This window comes from Callospermophilus lateralis, chromosome X (genome assembly GCF_048772815.1).
Source record: "Callospermophilus lateralis isolate mCalLat2 chromosome X, mCalLat2.hap1, whole genome shotgun sequence".
In the NCBI taxonomy this organism is placed as follows: Eukaryota; Metazoa; Chordata; class Mammalia; order Rodentia; family Sciuridae; genus Callospermophilus; species Callospermophilus lateralis.
In genome coordinates, this window is record NC_135325.1 from 35,597,316 (window position 1) to 35,609,259 (window position 11,944).

Sequence of the window (11,944 nt, forward strand, 5' to 3'; positions counted from 1 at the left end):
TTCTACCCTCCAGTGCCTTTGTGCTGGATTTTTTCTTTGAGAATGTTCTCTATCACACTATGGCTCCCCCTCATTTCATTCAGGACTTTGTCTAAATGATACCATCAAGAATGTCTTCCCTAATGACATCACCAAAAAGACTGCAACCCCAACTCCTAGACTATCTCCCTTCCTTGCTTTATTTTTCTTCACATCTTTAGCTGACTTATTACACATAGATGCTTCCTGATTTACAACAGGGTTATATCCTGATACATATATCATAAGTTGAAAATACGCTTAATACACCTAACCTACCACATATCCTACCTTAGCCTAGCCTACCTTAAATGTGCTCAGACCACTTATATTAGCCTACAGTTGGGCAAATTCATCAAACACGAAGCCCACGTTATAATAAAGTACTGACTACTCATGATACTTACTGAACACTGTACTGAAAGTGAAAAAAACAGACTGATTGTATGGGTATGCCTTTGTACCATCATAGAGTTTAGAAATAGTAGAGTTTTGAACAACCAATAAAAAAAAAATAGTACATAATCTCAGTTAAAATTGTAGATTCTTCATGGATTCATTTTGAAAGTTTTCAATAAATATCTTAATTAGCAAAAAAAAAAAAATAGTAAAGTAGAAAGATCGTTAGTTGAATCATCATAAGTTGGGGACTGGCCATGCTTTTGTCTATTGTGTGCTTGCCTCTATTAGGATACAGGGCCATGAGGTCAGGGATTTCTGTCAGTTTAGGTCACAGCTGTATCCTCAGGGCCTAGAACAGTTCCTGGCACACAGCTGGTGCTCAATACTGTTGAACGCATGACTGTAAAAGGCTGATACAGCAGACATTCAGTAAGTGCTTGTTGAATGAAAGAACACAACACTGCATGAATAATTGTACCCCCTTCCACCATGGGTCCCAGAGCTGCCCACTCCCCCATGCCGCCCCTGGCAGACCTGGGAGCTAGCCCTCAGCACAACCACAGAAACTTTATTTACAATGCAAGACCAGGGTAAGAGGTGGGGGTTGGTGGACAGCACAGGGTTCGCAGGACCCTACTTTTGCTCCCGTCTCCAGACGATGACCATGCCGCTGGCATCACTGGAGGCCAGCAGACTCTCGTCGCAGTTGAAACTGACGTCAAGCACAGGCGCACTGTGGCCCTGCAGCTTGTTGACAGCAGCCTTGGCTGCTCGCTCCACATCAAAGAAGTGCACGCACATGTCCTCACTGCCTGTCACTGTCCAGGTGAGAGGGAGAAGCCATCAGGATGACTGGGGTGCTGCGGGTATAAAGGCCCTGAGGTATCTGAGTTGTGAAGACCCAGCATGGCTTGTGGAAGTTTGAAAAGGGGGACCATTCCTAGATGGAAGGTCATCTGACGATTTGGGTTCTACGTGTATAAGGTAAGATTTCTGGGCTGTTTGGGAGCCTGTGTCTCAGGCTGGAAAGCTTCTGGGCTATTAGGTGGTCTGTGTTCAAAGTTTTTGGAGCTGTGAGTTCCTGTGTGAGGCTGACAGGACATAAGAGGACATGAAGCCCAGAAAGTCATGGCATTAGGGTGTTGTAATGTCTGAACCAGGACAATAGCAGACCTGGTATCTATTCCTCCCTAGCCACCCAGGCCCCCTGCCCCTCTGGGACTCACCCACACAGGCCCCCTGGCGGAAGGACATGAGGGGACAGAAGATGCTGCGCACAGGGTGTGAGCTCTGCTCAATGGGAAAGCTTCTCTTCAGCTGCAGGGTCCCCTCGTTGTCCACCACCCTGAGGAGAGGATGACAAAGCAGGTCGGGACAAAGCCTTTGATCCAGGAGGGGGCCAGTAGCAGGCCAGTCTTGTGTCCCCACCCCCACACCTGAGTTCTTTTTAAGGTTCATGAAATCGATTTTTCTTTCTTAGAAGTCTTACCATGTTGCCCAGGCTGGCCTTGAATTCCTAGGCTCAAGCCCTTGCCTCAGTCTCCTAAATACTTGGCATGACAGGCATGTGCCACTATGCCTGGCATGAAATCCAGTGTTAAGAGGATAGTATACACCTGTAAGTACAGCTGCTGTGTGTTTTCATGAGGGTTCAGAAACCATATCAGTAGACACAAACGGGAGCTTCTAGGGTTTCGTCAACTAGTTTTTCATTAAGCATCTCTAAAAGATCTGGTGTCAAGACGGGCTCAGAGAAAGGAAGTGGCTGTACAAATCTCAGTCTGTCCACCATGTAGAAAACTAAAGTTACTAAAGAAAATGAGGTACAGCTACTATGGGTAACCTGGGGGTGAGATTCCACAAGACATCTTCTAGGGATAAACTTGAGATGTAAACAAGATGTAGGGGTCGGGGGGGAGAATTTCTGTAAAACAATGATCTTCCTTCAACATGTGGGACTTGAGGGCAGAGAACACACGTGGAAAAGATGCCTATTGTCACCATCCTTGCTGTGGCAATGGGAGGGCTGAGGTGGCAGGAGGAGGGAAGTGCGCAAAAACTTAAGAGTATACTAGAAGGGCTAGGGTTGTGGCTCAGCAATAGCATACTTGCCTGGTATGTGTGAAGCACTGGGTTCAATTCTCAGCACCACATATAAATAAATAAAGTAAAGGTCTATCAATAACTAAAAAATATTTTTTTAAAAAAGAACATACTAGAAGTAAAAGAAAAAAGTAAATATGTATATCTATATAGAAGATTTCTTAAAGAAGATAAATAGTACAATTAAAAAGCATTCTGTTCTTGGGTATGGTGGCAGACATCTATAATCGACTCAGAAGGCTGGGACAGGAAGATTGCCAAGTTCAAGGCCAGCCTGGGCAACTTAGCAGACCCTCTCTCAAAATTAAAACAAAATTAAACAGGGCTGGGGATGTGCTTGGTGGTAGAGTGTATGAGGTCCTTGGTTCAATCTCTAAAACTGACATCCTGTTGGACAGTGGTTTTCAGGCCAGGCCAGGCCAGACATTGCTTGGAGACTTTTTCACTATACCAAACCTAGGCCCACCCAGAACTTCTGAAATTGTTGGACTAGAGTAGGACCTAGTCATGACTTTGTTTGCACGCATGTGTGGTCCTGGGGAGTGAAGCCATGGTGCTCTAACACTGAGCCATAACCACCTAGCCCTTTTTATTTTGAGACAGGGTCTCCTTAAGTTGCTCTAGCTAATCTCCAACTTCCAATCCTCCTGCCTCAGCCTCCCAAGTTGCTGGGATTACAGGTATGTGCCACTGTGCCTGGCTGGCCTAAGTGGTTTAGGTCATTCCAGTGCACAGCCCAGAATGAGAGCCCCATCTGGGTAACATGACAGTGGTGAGTGGGGGAAGGGAATTCTCCCCCATAGAAATGCCAAACAATGATATAGGGCTGCGGGTATAGCTCAGTGGCAGTGCATGGACTTAGCATGTGTGAGGCCCTGGATTCTACCCCCAGCACTACAAAATAAGTAAATACAATAAATAAAAGGAAGGAAGGAAAACAGGCCTTAGCTTTAAGGGACTCTGTTTATTTTTCTTTATTTTATTATTATTATTATTTTGTGTGGTGCTAGAGATGGTACCCAGGGCCTCATGCTAGGCAAGCATCTACCACTGAGCTACACCTCCAGCCCATGACCCTGATCTGTTATGCCTCAGTGTGCTCAACTGTAAAATGGAGATAATAGCAGTACCTATTTCACAGATTAGTGTAAGGATTAAATGTGATTCACAGAAAGGAGTTTGCACAGGCCTGGTCATAGCAGTTGCCATATAGAAGCTGTTACTGACATTATTGTTATTATCACCATAATTGTTAATTTTAAAAAATATTTTAAAAAATTGTTTTAGTTTAGATGAACACAATATCTTTATTTATTTATTTTTATGTAGTGCTGAAGATCGAACCCAATACTTCACACATGCTAGGCAAGTGCTCTACCACTGAGCCACAACTACAGATAGTGTTATTTTTTTTAGGGGGGGTGTTGGAAATCAAACATGCTAGACAAGTGCTCTACCACTGAGCTATATATAACACAAGGCCTGTCATCATATTATGAAGCCAGATCTCCACCCTCAGTGAAATTAATCTGATGAGGGAGATAGGCTCCTCTCCCAGTCTGATGGAGGAGGAAGGCCTTCCTGCCCTGCCCCCCTGAGGTGAACTTGATGGGGGTAGGGACACACCTGTAAAGCAGCAGCTTGTTGAGGCAAGCATTGATGAGCAGCGAGGGGTCCCGGGCCTCACGGCTGACCCAAGAACGGGCAGAGATGCTGGTCACAGGGCTGCCCTCATGCACCACCAGCCGCTTGGCTTTGGTCAGCTTTCCTACAGCAGTGGAGGCAGGGGAAGCAAAGGTGAAGGTGAAGGCTGAGCCCTGTACGGATAAGAGGCAGAGCACCCAGATGCAGGTCTATGGCCTGCCTACCTGTGGCCATGTCAAAGAGGAAGGAGAAGACACTGCCACGGTCATCACCCGCCCAGAGCAGCCTGCCAGGGGCATCAAAGGACAGAGCAAGAACACGTCCTGTCAGCTTGCTGGAGCCACCTTTCACTTTCTTGCCAGTGGAGATGTTCATGACATGCACATTGTGCTTGGCATTCCCCACCTGTGGGTAGAATGAACACAGCATCCTGTGCCCCAACGGTCTCTTCTTGAGTTTGACCAGAGGGGAGGTACAGTGGGTAGAACAGAAGGTGACTCAGTCATGTCCCTTTGCTCTCTTGCTAGTCTCTCTGGCAATTTGCCCACAGTAGAACAGCTGCTCATGGTACTAAAGGGGTCACGGCAATAATGCTGACCCTTGGCCAGTCTGAAAACCACAGGGCTTTCCCAGGCCTACAGTAACATAACAGCTTTCCCCTGTGCCCTGACTGCTCCTTCCTGGAGACTGAGAGGCTGCTCCCGCTGAAACAAGAAACATCCTCAAACCACAGCTCACTCTTGGACAGTTCCCTGTACTTGACACCTCCACCCCCAGGTCACGTCAGACTTTTCATATACTTCCTCCTACCCTCTGACCAATCTGTTCTGGAGTCTGACTACAGTGGGGCCACCACTGAGAGACTAGATGAAATTTCATCCTCAACACCCTGTTCTCCAGAGCCCCATGCAGGTGAAAACTAGGACTTTGAGCAGTGGGACCAAAGGGGTCCCAGAATCATGACTACACCTCCAGCCCCACCCCCTAGAGTCTACCTCAGCAAGGCCATCTCAGACCCAGAACTGTGCTTCCCATTCTCTGACAGGTTTCCCTTTGAGTCTGACCACAGTAAGGATGCTGTGACAGGACTAGGGAGGGATCCTAGACTTTATATTCTGATGCCTATGGATAGCCCTCGGACCCAGCATGCCTGCCCTTTGTAAGCAGGTGCCCTGGAGCCTGACCACAGTGAGGTTGTTGTTGACGGGCTGGAAGGTGCAGCAGAGCAGTTCGGCGCCATCAGGGTCAGGGATCTCCCGAATGCAGCGGCCGTCCTCGGAGGCCCAGATGCGCATGGTGGCATCCAGCGAGGTGGACACGAGGATGTCATTGGAGAGGGACCAGGCGAAGTCGGAGACACCACGGGTGTGGCCCCTCAGCACGCGGAGCACAGTAGGTGGGGCAGGCACCAGCTGGCACAGGGAGATGCTGCCGTCGAGTGAGCAGCAAGCCAGGCGGTGCCGGTCGTCATTGGCGAAGCGCACCCTTGGGACTGCAATGCCAAGGAGCCATTTGTGGGAGTCAGCACACTTGCTGGGCACTTTTGTTTATAAAAGGCTCTGATATGTGTACAGAGGACTGGGACCCCATTGCACAAGGAATGGTGACCTCAGCAAAGGGCTTTCCTTGGCTGACAAAGACAGTTGTAACCTCTGCCAAAATGCTCCCTAAATTTCAGTAGGTACTTTGCAGATTTCAAGTCTTCTGCAATGTGAAAAAGCTCCTACTGTCTTAGCGAGCACTTTACAATCATCCAGGTGTCAGCAGTTTGCAAAACCTGACACTGCATAGCCTACTCTGCTCTCTGCAAGGGAATTCATCATCAGCAAAGGCTTTGAATTCTTCCCAGTGACTCATGAACCCAGGCAGCCTCCTGCAAAGTGCTCTCTTGGGTTTCTGAGACCTTTTACAGTATATAAAGTACCAAGACTTTGCAGACCACTTTGGAGAGGGCTTTTGAGTTTGTAAAAGGCTTTATGGATGGCAATTCCTCCTTGAGAGGCATGTCAGAGGCCTTGCATTCTGGAAAAGGATACCTTGGATGGATGATTGGACAAATATTGGTGATGGGATCCACCATATACTGACTCACCTGCCTCATCCACATGCTGGTCAAAAACATGGTACATGCCTGCAAAGGCATAGTTCTCGCTCAGCGATGTGTCCCCAGCCATGGCCCGACTTGCCTCTGCTGCTGATGTGGGCACCACGCTGCCAGGAGGCCTTAGCCCCAAAAGGAAATGGGGAAGAAGGTGACAGGAGGAAGGTGTGGGTGTTCAGCCTGCCATGCCCCAGGGCCCCTCTCTTCCTCAAGAATGCCCATCCCAGCCAGGCACAGTGGCACACACCTGTAATCCCAGCAACTTGGGAGGCTGAGGCAGGAGGATCTCAAGTTCAAAACCAGCCTCAGCAATTTAGCAAGGCCCTAAGAAACTTAATGAGACCCTGTCTCAAAATAAAAAATATAAAAAGGCCTGGGGATGTGGCTCAGTGGTTAGGCACCCGTGGGTTCAATCTCTGATACCAAAAAAAAAAAACCCAAAAAACGAAAAACAATGTCCATCACTCAGCTGCCCCCAGTGCATACCTGTCCTCGTAGACAGCACGGTTCATCTGTGCCTGCAGCTGATAGGAGCCACGGCTGACTGAACGGCGGTGCCCTCGGGCCCCCAGGGCTCGAGGATCGTCCTCAAAGTCCTGCAGACAGAGAAGATCAAGGTGGATATCTTAAAAACAGCCCTAGAGAACCTCTGAGGTCTGGAGCCTTCAAAATATATCTAGAACCTGACCCCTTCTCATCACACACATCCCCCACCACCACAATCATAGCTCATTTGCATGGCTTCTTCACTTGTTCCTGTTTCTACCCCACTCTGCTCAGTACATACACAATATGTGTTCTCTGCACAAAGAATAAGTACTCTTCCCCAAGAAAACCAGTTAGCTCAGTCTCTCATTTAATTCAGGTCTCAGTTGTCACCTTCTTGAAGTAAAGCAGGCTTCCCTGATCACCCCCATCAAACATTCAACTCCCCTTTTTTTCCAGTACTGGGTATTGAACCCAGAGCCTCATGCATGTGCTCTACCATTGAGCTACACCCCACCCACACAGTAGTCCTTTGTTAATCCCTTAAGAATGTTTTATTTTTCCATCTTAGCACTTCTTACTCTCACCATGATAATTATGGACTTATTTATCTGACTTGCTATGTTTACTGACATGTTTATCTTGTTTATAACCTGTTTATCAAGTTTATTGTGTATTTATTGGCTAAATTGGTATATTATCTCTTTTTATCTTCTGCTGACCCTAAGATTCTGGAAGAGTGCCTTGAACATATCAGTGCTTGACAAGTGTCTGTGGTGAATGTAGTGGAGGCAAGGGAGATGCATGATAGGTAGTTATGACCAGGGCTCACCTCCATGCGGTCAAGGGTTGTGCGGCTGCTGCGGACGATGCTGTTGCTATAGGCACGTGCACTGCCTGGCTCAGAGAGGGGCCCGTAACGCTGGCCCAACAGCTGGCCCCGCAGCCTCAGGTACTGCCGACGCAGTGCTGGGGGGTGCCCAGCCTTGGCATTCTCCCGCAGCAGCTGGCTGCGCCGACGGATATATTGGGTCCGAAACTGTGGAAACGTTGGTGTGCGGTACGCGTTGTACCTGCAGGGTCAGGATGCAGGCAGGCAGCAGGCACAGGACAAAGGGAATCAATCAGCTTGGGACATAGGGCCGCGAATGAGGTATGTGGCAGTGATTGAGGTCAGGGTGGCAAGAGTGATCAATGGTGTTGATGGGGGGTTTCCTCCTGGTCTGTGATAGGGGTGATTCTGCAGGAATGACTGGCATGGTGATGAGGTCAGTGTGAGGACAACACATTCTGCAGCTCTGTTGGGGTGGTATGGGGGGAATGAGTCACACAAACAGGAACAGGGATCAGTCTAGCATTGGTGATAGAAGTCAGACTGGCATGACAATGATTAGTGTGAGGCAACGGTAGCGGTTAGTGTGGTGTGGTGATGGGATCACATTCAGTGATCATGGAAAAGTCTATGGTGTGGAGGGGGCAACGGTAGTGCTAAGAAGTCACCAACCTGAGGTCTACCGCCCCCACTCCACACCCGTAGCCTCTTTGCGCATGCCCATATTTGACCACATTTTCCCTGCATGCTGTTTAGAACTCTCTCAGGCCGGGTCATCTCACTTCTGGAGCGCCCCCACATCTGCTACTGCGCATGCTCACCTCCGGCATGCCCACGCAGCCGCATAAGGCAAGTTCTCCGCCCAGCCTCACTTATCGCCATTGCGCATGCACCATAGTAAGATCCGCTCCCATGGGCTCCGACCCCACGCCTCACCTCGCGTCCACTGCTAAGACTTGCTGCCACACCGCGGCCATTCCCCGGCCTCCTCCTCTGGCTTGTCCGCCCGCGGGAGCCTGCAGGATAAGGGCTTGGAATGTCAGCGTCCCAGGCGAAGGGATCTAGTTCCGCCCGTTCTGCCAGGTGGCTGTTGCCATAGATACGGATTCCCTCCACGCCAGGGACGTCGCGAAACCCCACTGGGCTGTTACCATGGTCATCACCCCCACCCTGCCCTTCCTGGGCAGCGCCGGGGTGACTCACAGCAGCAATTCAGACCTGACCCCGCCCCTCCCCAGTCGCCATAGCAACGCCCCTCCCCCGCCTAGCAGTTCTTGTTTGACATTCCCCACCCATCTTGACCCCGCCGCCCTCCGCCTTCCCTTCTCAGCTCCAAGAGCATAGCCCAGGATCGAGGACCACCTCCGGGGCTGCCTCCGGCTCTTGAGGCCCCCGGGGCGGCCCTGAGACCACTGTCACCCGTTCCTTCTCTCTTCTCCCTTTCTCAGGCTCTAGGCAAGATGGCCGCCTGCTAACAGAAAGAGCTGCTGAGCACTGAGCGAATCGATAGGAACACTTCGCAGGGCGTGGGAGTCTCGCAGGCGCACTGAGGGACAGTAGTTTCCGGTACGAGGACGGAGGCTCCACCCTTTGAGTTCTAACCACTCCTTTTTGGCACCTTAATATACATAGGGATGACGTCCACGGGTTCCCGGGAGGGCGGGGTGATAAGCACATGAATCAATCACTAGAAATCAGTGCAACTTTTTAAAGATGATGGTGGAGGCTGCTTTTTAGCAGCACAATCCTAGCAAATCTTAGATAGTAGAATAAAATACACACAGAAATCTTTAGTAGGTTCCTTTAGTTTTTGTTTTAATTTTGTACCGGGGATTGACCCCATGGGTGCTTAACCACCGAGCCACATCGCCAGCCCTTTTATACCTTATTTAGACACAAGGTCTCGCTAAATTGCTTAGGGCCTCACTAAGTTGCTGAGGCCGACTTTGAACTCACAATCTTCCTGCCTTAGCCTCCAGAGCAGCAGCAATTACAGGCATACACCACCACGCCCAGCAGTTCTTAGGAGTCTCAGGAGGCTGAGGCAGGAGGATCACAAGTTCAAGTGAGACCCTTTCTCAAAAAATAAAGAGCTGAGGCTGTATCTTAGTGGTAAAGTGTCTCTGGTTTCAATCCCCAGTACAAAGGGAAAAAAGAGTTCTGAACAAGCTGGTGAAAGAATCCATTTTGTTGGGAGCTTAGAGAGGAAGGGGCAGATTGAGCTGCAAGAATGGAAGGTCAGTGGATGAAGGAAAAAGGGGGTCTCAGGGCTGGGGATATGAAGTCACCAAAAGTAACTCATGCAGATTGTGAATAACCTTGGTTACAATCATGACTGAGAAAAGGTGGTCAAACCCATGGAAGACCACAAGTCCCATTAACTCTTAACAGGATCCAGGGCAATTTTACTTCTAGAATATGGTTGAGGGTCCCAGCCAAACAAAAAATAGATTTGGATAGAAAAGACAGGTAAGTCAGAGCTCTTTGAAGATAATGCTTATGATAGTAGTGATTCCAATGATGGAAGAAGCCATGTTTTATCCAGACTCATCCTTCATTTGTGTGCCTATTTAGTAAATTCTTTTTTTTTGGGGGGGGGGTGCTTGGGGATTTGAACCCAGGGACTCATGCAAGCCAGGCAAGCACTTTTACCAGTGAGCCACATCCCCAGCCCTCCTATTTGGACTCCAAACTTTAAGAATACAAAGAAAAAAACAGGCACACTGGCACATGCCTGTAATCTCAGTGTCTTAAGAGGCTGATGCAGGAGGATCACAAGTTCAAAGCCAACCTCAGCAACTTAGTGAGGTCTAGGCAATGTTGTGAGAACTTGTCTATAAATAAAATACAAAATAGGATCTGGGGATGCAGCTCACGATTGCCCCCAAGTTCAATCCCAGGTACAAAAAAAAAAAAAAAAGCAAGCAAGCAAAGCAAAGCACTGGACCACACTGGTTGTCTGCTATTCTTGACACAGGTTGAAATGAAATCTGAAGTTGAACCCCAACTTCAGAGGACAAATTGGAACATAATTTGAGAGGAAGCCTAGGTGGCTTGGAGTAACAAGGGGTATACTGAGAATCAAATGAAATGGAGAAGCCATGAAGCTGAGTACAACTATAATGCAGACACTGAATCTTCATTTGTTTATCTCATCCCTGAAGTTTCTTCCTAAATGGGGTAAGAGGGGATTGGGGTGTGAGTGTGAGGTCATAACTTGAATTTCACCATTTCCTGATAGGAGAATGTCTGCCTCTCAAGCCAAAGTTCTCACAACCCCTAATGTCTTCGTGGTGGACAATGTTCCATGGCCTCAACCAGAAACAAGATTCCTCCAGTTGGGAAAAGCCTTAAGAGACCACTTGAGCATCCCCCAGAAAACAGAAATAGCAAGCCAGCCTTCCAGAAAGTATTTCTTCAGTTCAGCTCTTTCTGGGTGCCAGGCACTGGAGAAAAAGCAGTAACACTTATAAAATGGTTCCTGCTCTCACAGAGCTGCTATTCTATTCTAGCTATCAAGATAAAACAATAATTTGAGAAACCAGTACTTACTATAAATACAACAGTTTCGTTAGTGTTACTGAGTTGGAGGAGGGATGAGAAGTAAATTTGAGCTAGAACTAGAATGAAAGGATATCATAGGACCTGGGGATATAGTTCAGAGGTAGAGTGCTTGCTGAACATGTACAAGGCCCTGGGTTCCATCCCCAGGAAAAAAAAAATGAAAAGAAAGGAGCTAGAATCACAGAGATCTACCAATGGTGAAATAAATAAGGTGGATAATGAGGCCCATCAGCAACTGATCAGAACAGAGAAATCACTTTATAGGAATAGGACTCACTTCAATTTGCCCACTGAGGGATTCACCCCCAGCCTGGGAGCCTGGAAAAATTTGGGCCTTGGTTTTTAATCATAGTCACTGGGAATAGTAGCCTAAATGGGTACAGCCTTGGAGTCTACATTTTTTTCTACTAATACATTGAATTACATTGAATTACATATATATATATATTTTTGTTGTTGTTGTTGTTGTTGTTGTTCTAATTAGTTATCCATGACAGCAGAATGTGTTTCGATTCACTGTACACAAATGGAGCACAACTTTTAATTTCTCTGTTGCACATTGATAAAGTCCCACATTCTTGCAAACATACATGTACCTAGGGAAATGATGTCCTTCTCATTTTATCATCTTTCCCACCCCCATGCCTTCTCCTCTTCCCACCCTCCCCTTTGCTCAATCCAAAGTTCCTTCATTCTTCCCTTGCCCCCCGCCCCCACCATGGATCAGCATCCACATATCAGAAAAACATTTGGACTTTGGTTTTTTGGGATTGGTTTATTTTGCTTAGCATGAC

The 11,944-nt window shown here is 48.0% G+C and overlaps 1 protein-coding gene across 2 annotated transcripts; it reads right to left on the reverse strand.

Moving 5' to 3' along the window:
• Positions 1 to 968: 968 nt before the first annotated feature.
• Positions 969 to 9,139, reverse strand: Wdr13 (WD repeat domain 13). 2 transcript variants are annotated; one of them, XM_077106888.1, is made up of 10 exons: positions 8,949 to 9,139; positions 8,523 to 8,602; positions 7,587 to 7,827; positions 6,755 to 6,864; positions 6,260 to 6,390; positions 5,352 to 5,659; positions 4,392 to 4,572; positions 4,150 to 4,291; positions 1,647 to 1,765; positions 969 to 1,238 (listed from the first exon to the last, which is right to left on the reverse strand). In XM_077106888.1, exons 2-10 carry the CDS (start codon positions 8,561 to 8,563, stop codon positions 1,054 to 1,056), a joined length of 1,458 nt encoding a protein of 485 aa, XP_076963003.1. In that variant the 5' UTR covers positions 8,564 to 8,602; positions 8,949 to 9,139; the 3' UTR covers positions 969 to 1,053. The 2 variants fall into 2 exon arrangements, with proteins under 2 accessions (XP_076963003.1, XP_076963004.1); XM_077106889.1 differs by lacking the exon at positions 8,949 to 9,139 and having other exon boundaries at positions 8,523 to 8,834.
• Positions 9,140 to 11,944: the final 2,805 nt, after the last annotated feature.